This window comes from Triturus cristatus, chromosome 12, assembly GCF_964204655.1.
Source record: "Triturus cristatus chromosome 12, aTriCri1.1, whole genome shotgun sequence".
NCBI classification, from domain to species: Eukaryota; Metazoa; Chordata; class Amphibia; order Caudata; family Salamandridae; genus Triturus; species Triturus cristatus.
In genome coordinates, this window is record NC_140595.1 from 467,299,245 (window position 1) to 467,316,639 (window position 17,395).

The following is a 17,395-nucleotide window of genomic DNA, read 5'->3' on the forward strand; positions in this document are numbered from 1 at the left end:
CATACAACAAAAATAATTAAATGTTTTATTTCTGACAGGTTATGAAAGCGGCTAAACTGGGGATGAAAGAGTACGAATTGGAAAGGTAAGCTAGCAAACCGTTCTGAAGGTGGAACAAACTGAAACATTGTATTCTGTTAACTGTTTATTAAAAATAAGTGCCTATCGTTAGACCTGCAAAAATTTGGATTGTTCGGGTGCCAACATTTGTTCAGAAGCTGTAAGTAAAAGATATCGCTAGACTAGCCCTTGATCTTTTCTGGTTCCTTCTCCTTTCCTCCTTTCTTTTCTTTCTGCCTGTCTCTCTTCCTCGTTTTTTGTTCATTGGGGTTAACCCCTTGATACTCTTATAGGCGTAATAACCTCACCTTACACTACAATATGGGATATGTTTACTGCACAGATATCTTATGCTAACCCTGGTACAGTATTATTCTCTGTCTGTTCTTCTTGAAAAACAATAAAATACTTTGAAATTTAATTTTTTTTTTAAAAAAAAAGTGGCTATCTAGTGCTAGACTGCCATATGTTTTGCCTCCTCTATTTTATTGTTTGGATTTTCGAGTGGGAAAATTGATTTGATGTGTTTTTTCCATGTCACCCTAAGTTCCAACTGACTGCTCTACAAAAGGAAACTCTTCAATATGAACAGTTTTGGAAGATAGTTTTGGGGTTTTGATATTCTTTTAAGCGTATGCTTCAGACTTCTCCAAATATCTCCTCACATTTACTCTTTTCACGTGAAGAGAGTCAAGTGACTGTAGTCCAGTACCTTCCATTTGTTTGACTTGGTATAGAATTGTAATAGTTTACAACGATTTACTGCAGTTTGTTAGGGCTCACTGGTAGCAGTTGAACTGAAGTAGTTAGCTTACTATAGAACGCTCGAATTATCACAAACCCAAGATTATTGATGGTGAATTGTCTAGCGTTTGTCATAGAAAGTAAAGATCAACTTCATATACAAGCACTCGCTGGTCAAGGAAGACATTTTAAAAGCAACGTGCTCATTTGTATACGTTACTAAATATCTTATCTGGCGATATGACAGACTTCACTCGCCATAAAGTAAGATAACTTTTCAAAAAAATTGCTTTGCGTTTCCTCAAAGGACTCATTCCAAGTGGCTCGCTAGAACAATACCCATGGGAAACTTTACCACACGGTCACAGTATTTCCATAAACTGTTTTAGCACCAGATTACCAGTTTTCCCAGCTGGAATAGGGAATAACGGTTCTGATGTCTCAAAGGGTTTTCCCATTTTGCGTTTGTAGGAGTATATAATACTACATATGGGCCAACATGCATTAACCATCATTATGGTGAGCATAACTGCATGGTTTTCCACTTTCAGCATGGCTTTTGCTCCACAGCTAAAGAAATAAATCGAAGATCAATCGCAAGTTGCACACAACTCGTACCTTAAAATCTGGCTCTATTGTAGTTTCCATTTTATTTCAGTATTACGCTGGCACTCGAAGGGCTGCATGATTTTCCAGGTCACTGAAGGGTGCCAATGGATGGATCCACTTTCTAGTGCACACCTATTGCTGTTTGCGTCACCTTCCATGTTCATAACATATACATTCCTTTTCTTGCGATGTCTTTTGCAAATAAAGCTCATAACATCTTGTGTACTTATGCACAGTCTACTTTTACTCAGCTCAGTTATTAGTAAAGCTCTTTCTTAAAGCATAGTCCAATAGTAAGTTCGACGTGTGCTGCATCAAAGTCATCGAAAGAAGGAGCCAAATGATGACCATCAAACTTAAAAAAAATATAAATACATTTATTTACTGTTTACTCCATCATAACATAATAAAACAGTCTAGGCTTCCTGTGTTAGTGGAGGCTTCACCTCTGCACTTACAGGGCCACATTCCCCTCCTACTTAAGAGCCCCAGTGCAGCAGTTGCACTTATGGCTCAGATCAATGCTGAGCAGGGTGTGACGTGTTTTTTAAAGAATAGTCCGCATTTAATTTTATTCTTACAAAAAACCTCCCAAAGCCAGGGTTTGCAAAAAACAAAATAGCTATGACTCTGAGTTGTAGGGAGTTGTATCCCTGGATAGTAGTCATTGTTTGTGGTTCCCTGACTGGGGTCTGCCACGCATAACAGGAGGGACCCAGGCAGGTGCAAACCCATGAGATTGGCCCTACCACAAATATACGTGCGAATGTCGCTGTGACGAAGGCCCTGTGGCCGACTGGTTTCCTGATGAAGGGTTTCTGATGGCAGAGCCAGCGGAGGTTCCGCTTTCGGAAACGTGTAGTTCACCAGTAAAGTGTGAGATCGGGAACTGTGAATTTCCTGAGGTGGGAGCGGTACCAGTGTGTGACGGAGCTCTAAACTGCCAAACTGTCAATGAGGCAGCATGTCTTTTACAATATAAATCTTGTACGCGTCGCCAAATGTGCCTGTGTTCTCCTCTGCCAGTCCTTTTATATTTGAAGACTAAGGGCCTGATTACGAGTTTGGCGGACGGATTACTCCTACACATACGTGACTGATATCCCGTCCGCCGTATTTCAAGTTTCATTGGGTTCCATTGGATATAATGGAACTCGTAATACGGCGGATGGGATAGACGTCACGTTTGTAACGGAGTAACCTGTCTGCCAAACCCGAAATCAGGCCCTAAGAGAGTAGACGAAACATAATATTGCAGCTTTCTTTTAATTCTACCTAAATACCAAGTATAATGATGCAAGAAACCTTAGGCCTACGAGTCAAAACATGTGTAACCTTTGTGTTGGTCTCAGTGGGAGCATTCTGTGGTAATTTTGCCTCTCAGTACAGAATAAATGTCAAGAAATTCCTTTAACCTCCGGGTGTAAAACTTTTCAAGAACTCCTGCTTAACTTCTCAGTGCTTCCACAACTATTGTAACCACATTAAAAAAGAAAATAAGAGGGAGGAGCCTAGCGCGCAACCAAGATGGCCGCGTAGGTGCGAGGCTCCCGAGGACCTCCGCGACCTCCTACGTTTATCCTGTCTTCATCCTGCATCGGTTGAGGGGACTGTGTCGGTGAGCCTGAGCCGAGGTGGTACCCGTTTCCCGTTTTCGAATCGGACCTCGGGTGCCGGAGTGAGCACCGATTGAAGTTTGCGGCCTGCTTCGCTCCTGACCCCGGACTCGCGTTTGAGGGCGACCCGGTGGCAAAGTGAACAACAACGGCGGGCTGGGCCTGGCGAGTCGCGTACCCCGCACTTTCACTTTCACTTTCGCGCCCCCTTGCCGTCTTTGCAGGTGGGATCGCGGCGCTCTTTGTGTTGGGGTGGCCTCGCTGGGTGACCCAGCCTGCCTGCCTGCTGTGGCCCGCTCCGCCGTCCTGGGGTGACCCCCCCGGAGCCCGTGGCCTTGATTGCTGGCCTTTTATTGCGTGGCTGGTGAGGGTGTGAGACCCGCGACGATGGCCACGAAACAAGATGGCGATCGGTTGAAGGCCAAGTCGACCCGGCGTGGCGCCGCACATCAGGCCAACATCATGGACCGCTACACCCTCCCGAAAGGATCTCCCGGTGGACCGCACAAGTCCTCTGAGTGCCCCCCAGATGCCCCGGATTTGCCCACAGAGCTGACTCTGCAAGACGTCATGGGCGCCATTGCTGAGATGAAGGCCTCGGTGGGCCAGCGGTTTGACACCTTAGCCCATAAAATCGACGCGGTCCTAGTTGATGTCAACCTGGTGAGGGCTGATCTCTCCAAGACCAACGACCGGGTCGATTCTTTGGCCCACACCGCGTCGGGCCTCACGACTGAGGTGGCGGCCCTCCAAACGGAGGTGCACCGACTTCGTCAGGCGAGTGCGCTCATGGATCGGCGCCTGGAGGACTCCGAGAGTCGGGCCCGGAGGAATAACATCCGCATCATCGGAGTACCCGAGGGACGGGAGGAGGCGGCGGCGGATCTCTTTGTGGAGGACCTGATCACTACCCATCTCCAGCCTCGGGGACTGAGTAAATTCTTTGCCGTGGAGAGGGCTCATAGAGTTCCCGGGGGAAAGCCGAAGGTCGGAGCCCCTCCGCGGCCTCTCATTGCCCGTATTTTTAACTTTCGGGACAGAGACGCGATTCTGCAAGCCTCCAGACTGCAAGGGCCGCTTAAGCTGGAGAACATGGAGGTGAACTTTTATCCTGACTTTACCCAAGCGGTCCAGAAGCAGAGACTGAGTTTCCTGGGCGTCAAGCGGCGGCTTCGGGACATGGACTTAAAATACGCCATGCTCTTCCCGGCCAGGCTGCGGATAGAGGTGGATGGTCGCACGCACTTTTTTGATCGTCCTGAAGTGGCCGGGGACTGGCTGGACACTCTGTCTGGGGGTCGTGATCGGGATGGCGGGGGGGGGGGGGGGCGGCGGGAGGAGACGGCCCACTGGACCGGGACTGAGGTGTTGATACTGGGCCTCACTCTGGACGGATATGATGCCACTCTCGGCCAAGCTTAGGGTTTTTCGTTCTTCTGTATTCGTTTTTCCCTCCTCTGGAGGTGGTGCGGGGTCTAGAAGGGGTACTCTTTCCTCCTCTAGGGGGTCTAGCTAGTTTCATTATATAGGGGCGACAGGCACACTGCAATTTGGGGGGGGCTGTCTGGGCTCATGCAGGGGTGCAGGGAGGGGGGAGTTTTGTTGGGGCGGTTGGGTTGGGGTGGGGTGTTGTTCGTTTACACCACAAGGCAAAAGTATCGGTGTGCTATTTCTAAAGTGCTCTCTGGGGGACGAGTGATTGCTTTAGTTTATGATGGGGGGTAGGGGACTGAGTCTTTTGTCCTGGAATGTTAATGGACTGGGGGACAGGATAAAACGAGGTGTGGTCCTGCAGTTCCTGAAACGAATTTCACCCGATATAGTTTTTCTGCAGGAGACACACCTCATTGGTAACTCCTTTTGTGCTATGAATCGACGGGGCTACCGCCTTGTGGCCCATTCGGGCTTCACGTCTGGTTCAAGGGGTGTGGGCATCATGGTCAAGAACTCGCTCCCGTTGGAAATTGATGAGGTGCTCCATGATGACAGGGGACGTTACACGGTTCTGGTGGGTAGAATGGAGGGCAGAGTGGTCGTTTTTGTGTCTGTCTATGTCCCGCCAGGGTTGCAGACGACCACCTTTGCGGATTTGGGACGCCTCCTCCTTGGCCTTCCGGAGGGGATTCTAGTGGTTGGGGGGGGATTTTAACGCTGTGGTTTCCGGAATGGAGGATCGTCACCCCCCTAGGGATCTCCCCCGTGCCCAAGCGTGGTTGTCTGGCCTCTTGGATACCTTGGGGCTGGTGGATTGTTGGCGTTTGAAACATCCCACGCAGCTACAGTACACCTTTCATTCTGGGGCCCATGGTAGTCTCTCAAGGCTAGATTATGTCCTGGTGCCGGCGGCGCATGCGGGGAGGATAGGGGAGGTGCGCCATTTGGCGCGGGGTATTTCAGACCACTCCCCACTCTTGTTGCACTTTGATATTCTCCCGAGGGGAGAGGGTAGGGTGGTCCCGATTAATCCTTGGTACCTGCGTGACCCCACCATTCGCGCAGAGTTGGTTAAATCCCTTACGCGATTCTTTGACGATAATGTGGGATCTGTGTCATCGGCGGTCTCTCTGTGGGAGGCGTTCAAGACGGTACTCCGGGGGGAGGCCCTGTCCCTTATTTCCCATTCCCGGAGGCGCGAGCGGGAGGAGGTGACCCGTATTGAAACTGAGATAACCGAGTTGGAGGATGATCTAGAATGTGGGGTGACGGATGACAAATTACATGTTCTCCGACTCAAGCAAGCGGCCTATAAGGCCCTCGTCACGGAGGCGGCCAGGGGCCTCAGTAGAGAGCAACAGGGGAGACTGTATGATGTGGGTGATCAGGCTGGTAAATTGATTGCGTGGCTGGACAAAAAGGAGAGAGCGATTCGAGTTGTCCCAACGATTGAGAAACCGGATGGTGTGTGTGTTACTGAGCCGGAAGAAATTGTTGACTGCTTTGCAGAATATTTCCGTGGGGTGTATTCCCCGGTGTCCTCCCGCTCGGAAGAGGATTCCCATGCCCTGCTCAGAGATATCGCGCTGCCTTCCCTTTCGGAGGAGGACAGAGTGTCGTTGGACGCCGCCCCAACATCTGAGGAAATTGCCCTCGCCATACGTTCGGTCACTTCCGGCAAGGCCATGGGTCCTAATGGTCTTCCCATCGAGTTGTACAAGCTGCGACCGGATACGCTGGCGCCGCATCTCCGTGCTATGTTCCTCGCGGCCCACTCGGCGGGTTCCCTCCCGCTAGACCAGCGTCTGGCTACTATTGTGGTTATTCATAAGGAGGGGAGGCCGCAGGACCGGGTCACATCCTATCGGCCTATCTCGCTGTTGAATGCGGAGCCCAAAATTCTCGCCAAGGTGTTGGCTACTCGGCTGGTTGGCTTGGTGTGCGACTTGATTCACCAGGATCAGTCCGGCTTTATCCCTCATCGCAACACTGCGCTTAACCTGCGGCGCTTGCATGGGGTGCTCGCACGTGTCCCGTTTATACGGGAACCGGCCATTTTGGCATCCCTGGACGCCACTATGGCGTTTGACACACTTGAGTGGCCATATATTTGGGCGACACTGGCGAAGTTTGGGTTTGGCCCGGGATTCATCGGTTGGGTGAAATTGTTGTACTCGGGACCGCTAGCGCAGGTGGTTGTGAACGGTAGAGTGTCGGCTCCGTTTGAGCTGGGCAGGGGCACGCGGCAGGGCTGCCCATTATCACCGCTCCTCTTCGCGCTTGCCCTGGAGCCCCTGGCGGAGTGGCTGCGGTGGGAACCTTCTATTCGTGGTCTCCGATGGTCCCCCGAGTATGAGGACCGCGTATCTCTTTACGCTGATGATATTCTTCTGTACCTGGCTTCCCCACGTAAATCACTGATAGTACTGGTTGATGTATTGCACTCATTTGGCCTCAACTCCGGCCTGGTCATCAACTGGGCTAAATCGTGTGTATATGTCCTCTCTGGGGAGGATCCTATCCTTCCGCGGGGTTGTCCTATTCAGATCGCCCCGCGGGGATTTAGGTACCTGGGTGTCTTCATTACCCTGGACGCGGAGGCCCGATATAGCCAGAACTTGCTTCCCCTCCTCCAGCGCCTGAAGGAGGACGTCGCGCGTTGGAAGCGCTTGCCGCTCTCGCCGCTCGGCCGGGCGGCATTGTTTAAGATGATGTCGCTGCCACGTTTCCTGTATGCTTTGCAGAATACAATGGACGTTGTCCCAGCTCGCTACTTTCGCGAGGTGGAGAGTTTGCAGCGCCGACTGTTTTGGGAGGGTCGGCCGCGTATCGCCCTGGCGAAGCTGACGCTCCCGTGGTACGACGGGGGGGTTGCCCTCCCAGATATCAAGCGATATTACTGGGCCTCCCAGCTGGCTGCGATCAATCACGGCCTTTACGGGCCCACCCTGAACCCGGCCTTTGAGATGGATAAACTCTTGCTGCTGGGCGGTGACTATAATCGGGCGCTTTATTCTAGCTCGCATGACGCGCGGCTGACGGGCCCCACGGGGGTCATGGTACGGGTGTGGCACACGGCTAACGTGGCGATGGGGTGGAAGGATCGCTTGACCCGGGCGACGCCATTATACGCATCTGGGCGGCTGGGTTCTCTGTGGACCTCGAAGGGCTTTGAGAAATGGGACATGATAGGCATCAGCAGGGTGGGCGACCTCTGGACGAGGGGGGGATTCAAGACGTTCGATGTGCTGCAGACAGAATTCCAGCTGCAGGACAGGGAGTATTTTCGATATCTGCAGATTCGTCATGCGTTGTGCTCCGTTTTTCCGGACGTCGCCTCCATCCCGGAATACTCCCCGCTAGAAGATAGTGCCGTCCGGTACATGCCCATCCAGCACTCTATTTCGTTAATTTATAAAAAACTTATCAATGACCGTTCGGGACTGCTGACTAGCCTTCGTGAGGCATGGGTTGCCGATGGACTGGAGCTGGATGACGAGGACTGGGTGTCTGCGGTGGCCTCCCCGAAAGACGTGGCCATACCGGCCCGCCTTCGCTTCGTCCAGCTCAAGATACTCCATAGGGTCTATGTTACGGGGCCGAGGCTGATGCGTATGGGCTATGCTGTGGACGGGTTGTGTAAGCGTGGGTGTGGCTCTCTGGGGACCTTTCTCCATATTTTGTGGGAATGCCCGGATGTGGCGCTATTCTGGAGTGGAGTGCATGAGGTTTTGCGGGTAGTTACGCGTGTGCCGCTGCTGCCCGAGGCGAGGAGATGTCTTCTGAATGTGTGGGAGCCAACCGACTACTCGGTGCCGCAGACGTGGTGGGTGACTCTGGGATATATGGTGGTCAAACGTGACATTGCTCAACTGTGGGGTTCCCAGAGGTCGCCGACTGTCTCGGCGTGGAAGGATAACCTGGATTGGTGCATGTTCCGGGAAAAGGTGGTGTATGTTGCGAGAGGTAAGCCTGGGAAATGGGTGAAAGTGTGGGGCCCCTGGAACGCCTACCGTGGGGGAATTTGTACCCCGCCGTTATTGCCCGATCCGTCACCGGCCCCGTCTCCTTAGCCAGTTTGTCTTTCCGGTTCTGGGTAATGAGTTTACTTAGTCCCCGTCCTGACCTTTTCCCCCCCCTCGATACTCCTATGGACTAGTGGGGTCCCCCTCCTCGGGGAGCACATGCTGCTGTTTCCGATTGTGGGTTGCCTTGTGGATTTGTTTTTTGCTGTTATTTATATTAAAAAGAAACCGTTATGTGGGGTCCGGATGGTGTGGCTGCCAACGCTTTCCAACTCCTGTGACTTTCCCTCTGCCGCAGCATGCGTGCTATTGTCTGTATCACATGCTCCTTCTGCTTGCTAGCGGCCGGCCTGAAGGTTGTAGGCCCATCTTTGTATATTTTTTGGATTCTGTAATAAACGGTTTAAAAAAAAAAAAAATAATAATAATAATTTTAATACAGTTTATTCATGTGCATCCACAGGCAAATAATTCTAAATTGATTATTAAAATATTGTTTTCTTTATCGTGAACTGCAGAATCCTATCCATTGCTGCGTAACCGCGCAATTCTTTTCTAACAAATAAGCACACCCAGTATAGGTAGAAATGATTTTGCAGTGGCCTGACCCCTTCAGTTACAGTGTGAGTGGGGGTTCTCCTCCAGGGGCATGCTGGAATATAATTCAGGGATCTGAAAATATCTTGAAGAAAACATTGCTGTTTTGTTTTCAGATCACACTGAATAGCCCTCTTCTTTTACCCCAGCAACAGTCCTCTCTATTATGATGTGCACAGGTTGTGCATGTGAAGTGTTTTGCTCTGCTATAACATAAGGTAATTAAAAGTATTTGTCGTTGAAAAGATCAGTGTATTTTGTAAACCTGGGGAACTTCCATTCTTCACGTTCCGGCACCGATGAGAGTGTTTGACGTACATTATTTGTATTCCCAAGTATCCACACGGTTTCCCTTCTAACCGGCGCCGAGTTAACAACATTTCAATCCAGATGATGCCTTATGGAACCTTGTAACAGCAGTTTGGAACACCGGATGGGAACGAGTAAGGGAACCTTATGAAACTTTATGTAGTAAGTGCTACCAACGAATCTTCAGAACTATGGGCCTGATTATGATGCCTGTTGGACTTTCGTCCGACCAGCACCGTGGCAGAAGCAAGACCGCCCGACTAGAGGTCGGCGGTCCTGCTGCCCGCATTACGATGCGAGTGACTTCACCACATTCGCAATTTGTATACTTTGCATTGCGGCGTGTGCTGCGGGCTGCAGTACAAAATATACACATTTTAAACGTCCCAGCACTATGTGGGAGGCACCTCCACATGGTGCAGGGATGTTTAGTGGAGCACCATAGGTGCCCCACAGGGCCCATAGCAGAGGGCCAGGGGAGAAGGGAGCCCTGCTAAGGGCCCCCAAAGTCACTGTCTGTCCTTTTCATGGTGGGTTAACCGCCATGAAAGGGCTGAGGAAAGGGACACCCTAATCCCTACAGCACCGCCCCGTTGTAGGGAATAGGAGTACGACTGCTGCACTGACTGGATCCTTGATCCTTTCGGAGGCGGCGGTCTTTTCCCCAGCCAACTGTGATCCAACCACCTGCATCTCAGTGCCGTGGTCAGATCCAATGGGCTGGATGGTGGTGGGATCGCCACCCTGACGGTGGCAGTCCCATCACCATCGTAATCGGGCCCTGTGTGCAGTGCCTTAAAATTTGAGGGTTTGAATCTTTCTGTGATGAGGTACGGCAAGTAAGATTCTAATGTTTGTGTGTTTTTTGGTCCAAACTTGCATTTTTGTGCCTCACAGACTCATGTTGTTTCAATGATAAGTTCCTAGTTGTGGGAACCAAAATAGTTTTGTTATCCCACTCTTTTTTTTTTAACCTATCATATTCTCCTATGTATGCAATATTCGAACAGTGGAAGTCCTACTGATGAAAGTATGGAAATGTTTGTAGTTTTATAAGTGATGAGAACACGGGACAAGGCAATACATATGTTCTTTCTACTTTTGGTCCAGATATAGTAAGGATTAACACAAAATGAAGTTGCCTCCGCTTACACCCAACGTAAAACAAATGCTCTGAATTCCTGATGAATGCTTGCCTACACTAAATCGGCATGATTAATACATTTTCATATTACACATACATATTTGTGTTCCCTAAACGATTCACAAAAAATTTGGATAAAACTTTAACACGCAGAATTTTGTGTGCAATAGACCAGTGGTTCTTAACTTGTAGTCCAGAGACCCCCTAGGTGTCTGCAAAGCCTACTCAGGGGGTCCACGACTGCTTAGATAATTGAGTGATATTAACAGATTATTAAAGTGTATATAAATAAAGATGCAAAATGTACATTTGAACCATTTGTAAATGTGAAGGAATTTGTAATTGATAACAATCAAGGTAGTATCCTTCGATTTATTCATGGCAGCAGTGCAAGTGCATCAATCGGAATACAGTATGGAAGATGACTGGCCTTAAAAGAATTCAGAAAAGCTCCAACCTTTCCATTCAAATATAATTTTTTATATTTGTGAAATAAATAAAATATTTAATAATTTGTACATTTGCTTGCTGATTGCTTATTTCTGATTTTTTAAAAGAAAAAATGTTTTTTGCAGTTCAAAGTATTGAAAATGCTGAGGCCTACTCAGCAGGGGTTAACGGATTCCAATAATGATTCAGTGTGTGGAGGGGGGGGGGGGGGGTCCTCAGTTTCCTGTAATGATTAAGTAGGTGTCCACCGAAGTCAAAAAGTTAAGAACCTCCGCATCAGATCATTGCAGATCACAAAGTGATCAGTAATGTCCCTTGGGCGAATTTGGCCCCAGGCGCAGCATAGCCACACTAGCAAAGTGTTTCTGTGAGGTTCATTCTCGTTCATGAGAAAATGGTCTACTAATCCGAGCTGCTCACAGCTTGGTTGTAGGCAAAGGTCCTAATGCACAAAAACACATCATTCTCAGTTCATAATACTTCATGATATGAGTCACTTTTGTCATTGGTCATTTATTACATATTGCTGCAAATGCAAACACATAGAAGCTTTGCTGAGCACAGCAGACCATGGACCATATTATGGATATGGCGCACTTGATATTTAACTGCCTGTGATATATAGAGCTGCTTAGCTCAAATATAAATATTGTGCTGAAATCCACTGTTTTGCCGTCATTCTTTCAAAGACTTCTTTGGGAGGGTAATCCCCAATAACCCCTAAGTAGAGTAAAGCTTGCCTGGCACACAACAAAATTATTTGATTATTGATTAGTGCCCCTTCAGGTCTTCTGCGTTTGTCCATTTATGGGACAGTTGAGCTGTAAACTTCACCATTTCCAGTATATTTTCAGACATTTTCAGACATTTTTAGAGGTGGGAGTGAACTTTCTTAACCCTTCCTAAAAGAATACTGGGGCCGCTTGCTCACTCACACACCAGTTCATTTATTCCCCACCGCTATGAAAGTTTGCCATCCACCATTGCATCCCTTTCAGTATTTTACTGTCTTCGCTCAAAACTCAGACCAATTCCTGGGCTTCACTCTGATTCCTGAGCTTTTCCGTCATCCCCAAGATTTGCGTATGCTGACGACGCAATTCTAATTGCCAGGACAAGGGTAGCATTCCAAAGCCTTATAACGTCATATGCTTCATTCATGGCCTCTCTAGACCTCAAAGTGAACAAAATAAAAACATTTATTATCATAGCAGGAACCCAAAAAGATGCAAAATCCCCATATATTCACCCGAATTCAAAGAAAGTAGAAATGGTAGAGTCCTTCCCATATTTGGGAGTCTTATTCCACAAACACCTCTCATGGGTAAATCTGGTGGCGGTAAGAGAATTAGGCATGGAAAGAAGTCTCCAAGCCATCAAGGGTTTCGCCAAGAAGTTAGGCGCCAGGCTGCTGGCCCCAATTCAAAATATTTTCCATGCAAAGACAAAGGCAGCGGCAACATATGGGGCGGGAATCTGGGGTATGGTGCACATCAACAAACTCTAAATACCTTGAATTAGGGTTACCTTATATGACGTACACCATTGAATTGGCGCCAATCCTTTTATGGTTCTCCATTTGGCATAGGACCATGGTCAATCTAACCCAATGTATAATTAAAGACTGTCTGGAGCTGGATCACTACAAAAAGATTAGTTGGCTTAGATATGTACAGGCAGAACTAAGCGCAATTGGTCTGGGTGAATTATTTTGAGCTCGACCAACCTGTAGGGGGCTCTCCAAACAGAAACTAATTGAGGCGTACATGCAGAGGGCTAACCTTCTTCGTGGAGAAAAGAATTATCGACTCAAGGCATCCCTCGCTTATGATCTTATTCCTTCTATAGTAGAGAAAGGATACTCCTACCTAGTTCACACTACAATAGCGCAGTATAGGTACATCCTATTGGGTTTTCGTCTGAACCTCATCCCTTTGATGTTAGAGTATCCAGAGAGGAAATTTAAACACTCGGGGCCCGGTTCACAAAAGTAATGCGAGACAAAAGTCTAAATATATGACTTTTGGTATTCACAGGAGGCACTTACGATTTTTAGTATTCACAGAAATCACTTACGACTCCTATCTTTACGTCCGCAGTCGGGCCAGAATCTCCGCCCCCGGACTGTACTCTCCCACTAGGGCCATACTCTCCGGCTCGAGCTGTAATCTCTGCCTCGGGCCGGATAAAGTGTCATCAATGGGCTGGAATGCAATTTTCACAAAAAGGAACATTAGAAATGTGTGATAAATGGTAGAGGACGTCATGAAAAATAGTTTGGGCAGAGAAAAGGGTATGGTCAGACACTACATCATAACCCAGAAAAGTTTTCTCCTTTGCATCATGGTACATGCAGTGCACAATTTGCGCACCCCTCAGTCTTGACTGGGGTGTTGACACTACAGTCAACACTGAGGGGAGAGCAAATTGTACCATGATACAAAGGAGCAAACTTTTCTGGGTTATGATGTAGTGTCTGGCCATACCCTTTTCCCTGCCCAAATGATTTTTCATGACCTCCTCTACCATTTATCACACATTCCGAATGTTCCTTTTTGTAAAAATTGCATTCCAGCCCATTGATTACACTTTATCCGGCCTGAGAGTGCGGCCCTAGCCTGAGAGTACGACCCTAGCCGGAGAGTACGGTCCGGGTGCGGAGACTCCGGCCTGACTGCAGACGTAAAGATAGGAATCGTAAGTGATTTCTGTGAATACCAAAAATCGTAAGTGCCTTCTGTGAATACCAAAAGTCGTACATTTAGATTTTTGTCTCAGATTGTTTTTGGGAATCGGGCCCTCAGACCGGATTCCATGCTCCTGCGATAACCAATCTCCCCAATCAGACTTGCACTTAGTACTGTTCTGCAAGAAAGAGAAGCCTTTATTCTCCCAATTTTAAGGCAATACAATTTCAGCCAATGCAGAGTGGCACTGTATTTTTTAAAGTCAGTCCCTGATCCTTTTATTTGTTTTTCATTAGCCTCCTTTTTGTGGCCTGTATGAAACAGAAAAAGTTGCAAGCCTGTTAGATGGTCTAAATGCTGTAATCAAGACCTAAATGCATATTTATTAACTGGTCCCGGTCTAAGAGACCCTCAAAGCTTATCAAGATTTTAACCCCTTCGCTGCCAGGCCTTTTCCCCTCCTGTGCCACGCCCTTTTTTTGGCTATTTGCGGTAGTGTGCGCTGAGGCCCCTGTAACTTTTTGACCACATAAGGTATCCACGCCAAATTTGCGTCCTTTTCTTCCAACATCATGGGGATTCTGAAGGTACTCAGGGTTTGTGGATTCCCCTGGAGGGGTCACAGAAATGAGCCAAAATACAGCAAAATTTAGGTTTTTTTTTTGGAAAATGGGAAAAACGGGCTGCAAATGAAAGCTTCTGGGTTTTTCCCTGCAAGTGTTATCAAAAAAGGGTTTGTGGGGCTGAAATCACCGTTTTCCCAGCGTTTAGGGAATTACAGACATTTGTCAGAAACCCAACATTTTTTACACAGTTTTGTCATTTTTCTGGGACATAGCCTATTTTTGCTATTTTTTGTGCTTTCGACCTCCTTCCAGTTAATGGTAGAAATGGGTACAAAAGCAATAATGAATCATGAACAGCTATACATTTTAGAGAAGTAGACAAAATTCTGAATTCAGCAAGGGGTCATTTGTGTAGATCCATCAAGGTTTCTTTATAGAAACTAACAGTTAAATATAGGATAAATTGAAAATTTGTTGAAAAAAGCGCCTTTTGTGTCAACGTTTTCACCTGTAACTTCTTGTAATTATGACAGCTCTTTGAAAGCAATGTACCGTTACATCCGCTGGACATTACTGGTTGTGGGGATATATAGGACTTGTAGGTTCACCAAGAACCCGACGAACCCAGAGCCAAAAACTGAGCAGCAACTTGCAATGGTTTTTTATTATGTACCGGGTATATAGTAATTATTCTGTAAAAATGTGTACATGGAAAAATTAGTATGAAAGACACCTATGTATTTCTGAAATGGGAACAAAATATAGAGTTTAGAAACAGTAGATATTTGCACATTTCCGAATTTGGGAATACTCATACTAGCATGAAAATTATCAGTCATTTTTTAGAATGACTTCTTTTTTACACAATGTCTTTCATTTGGAAGGCAGAAATGCATCGAAAGTCAATAGGTAATAACAGTTCCTTTACAAATCTGAATTACCCTAAGTCTCCCGATAAAAATGGTACCTCACTTGTAGGGGTAGGCATAGTGCCCACGACATGAAATGGCTCAAAACCCAACGTGAACGCACCACATTTTCACAATGCAAAATTACCCTTTTTTAGCAAAGTGCCTAGCTGTAGTTTTTTAACCCTAGCTCTGTCGGCACCTAGGGAAACCTAGCAAACCTATACATTTTTGCAAAATAGACACCCAGGGGAATCCAGGATGGGGTGACTTGACTGCCTCCCACCAGGTTCTGTTACCCAGAATCCCTTGCAAACCTAAAAAATTGCCAAAAAAACACATTTTCCCCACATTTCTCTGGTGTAAAGTTCTGGAATCTGCGTGGATCCACAAATTTCCACCCACCCCGCGTTCCCCAAAGTCTTCCGAGAAAAATGGTACCTCACTTGTGTGGGTCAGCCTAGTGCCCGCGACAGGAAACGGCGCAAAACGTAACGTGGACACACCTCGATTTTGTAGCGAAAAATGACCCTTTTTAGGCAAAGTACCTAGCTGTAGTTTTTGAACCATAGCTCTGCCGGCACCTAGGGAAACCTAGCAAACCTATACATCTTTGAAAACTAGACACCCAGGGGAATCCAGGATGGGGTGACTTGACTGCCTCCCACCAGGTTCTGCTACCCAGAATCCCTTGCAAACCTAAAAAATTGCCCAACAAACCACATTTTCCACACATTTCTGTGGTGGAAAGTTCTGGAATCTGCGTGGATCCACAAATTTCCACCCACCCCGTGTTCCCCAAAGTCTTCCGATAAAAATGGTACCTCACTTGTGTGGGTCGGCCTAGTGCCCGCGACAGGAAATGGCGCAAAACGCATCGTGGACACACCTCAATTTCGCAGTGAAAAATGACCCTTTTTTGGCAAAGTGCCTAGCTGTAGTTTTTTAACCCTAGCTCTGCCGGCACCTAGGGAAACCTACCAAACCCACACATTTCTGAAAACTAGACACCCGGGGGATTCCATGGAGGTATGGCTTGCGTGGATCCCCCAACGTTTCTTTACCCAGAATGCCCTGCAAACCTCAAATTTAGCTGAAAAAATCACCCTTTTCACACATTTTTGTGTGGGAAAGTTGTGGCATCACCGGGTTGACACAATTTTCCTACCACCCAGCGTTCCCCCGGGCCTCCCGATAAAAACGGTGCCTCACTCGTGTGGGAGGCACAAGTACCCGCGACAGGCAAGGACCCAAAACATATTGAGGCGACATGAAAATTGCCTACATCAAAACGACCTGGTTTTGCAAGGGGGGTCACCTGGGTTTTTGGCCCGGTGCTCGGCGGCCACCTAGGGGAACCTACCAAACCCACACATTTCTGAAAACTAGACACCCGGGGGATTCCAGGGAGGTATGGCTTGTGTGGATCCCCCAACGTTTCCTTACCCAGAATGCCCTGCAAACCTCAAATTTAGCCAAAAAATTCACCTTTTTCACACATTTTTGTGTGGGAAAGTTGTGGCATCAGCGGGCTGACACAAATTTCCTACCACCCAGCGTTCCCCCGGATCTCCCGATAAAAACGGTGCCTCACTCGTGTGGGAGGCCCAAGTACCCGCGACAGGCAAGGGTCCAAAACGTAGGGCGCCTCAACAGGCATGGGTCCTAAACGTAGTGCGCCTGGGGAGTGGGGTGGGGGCATGGGCCTGCCCGTTTTGAGCAGCCCCCACCCCTATTTTTATTTTTTGTAAAATTCCCTGGTGTCTAGTGGGCTTTTTGCCCCCCCCCCCCGGGGGGGCAGATTGGGGGCTACTGCCCCCATCTGCCCCCCAGGGGGGCAAAAAGACTAAATAATGCCCAAATTATTTGGGGGGAGCAAAGGCCCTTGCCCAAGGGGCCGCTCCCCCCTCCCTGGTGTCTAGTGGGTGGATCCTTGCTTGGGGATCGCCCTCCTGTGGCGATCCCCAAGCAGGGATCCACTGGGGATTCTCCCCTTTCCAACGATACCTCTCCCGTCTTTCTACGTGCTCAGGGGGCTGAGATAGCCCCCTGAGCACGTGCAAAGTGAAACCTGAAAGGGCTCTCTTGGCTCATTTCAGTTTCACTTTCACTGTAATGACGTCGGCGCGACGTGCGCACCGATCGTCATTACAGTGAAAGGGGGGGGGGGTGCCTCGGGAGCTGGGGAAGCTCTTCCCCAGCTCCCGAGGCTATTTGCAGTAAAAGGGAATCCCTCTGGTGCCCGC

At 48.2% G+C, this 17,395-nt stretch overlaps 1 protein-coding gene across 1 annotated transcript in view; it reads left to right on the forward strand.

The window, feature by feature from the left end:
• Positions 1-17,395, forward strand: part of PEPD (peptidase D) — a 294,060-nt gene that overhangs the window by 161,814 nt on the left and 114,851 nt on the right. The window contains exon 9 of the mRNA XM_085638402.1: positions 39-85. Within this exon, the coding sequence (XP_085494528.1) occupies positions 39-85 (47 nt within the window). The remainder of the gene's footprint in view (positions 1-38; positions 86-17,395) is intronic.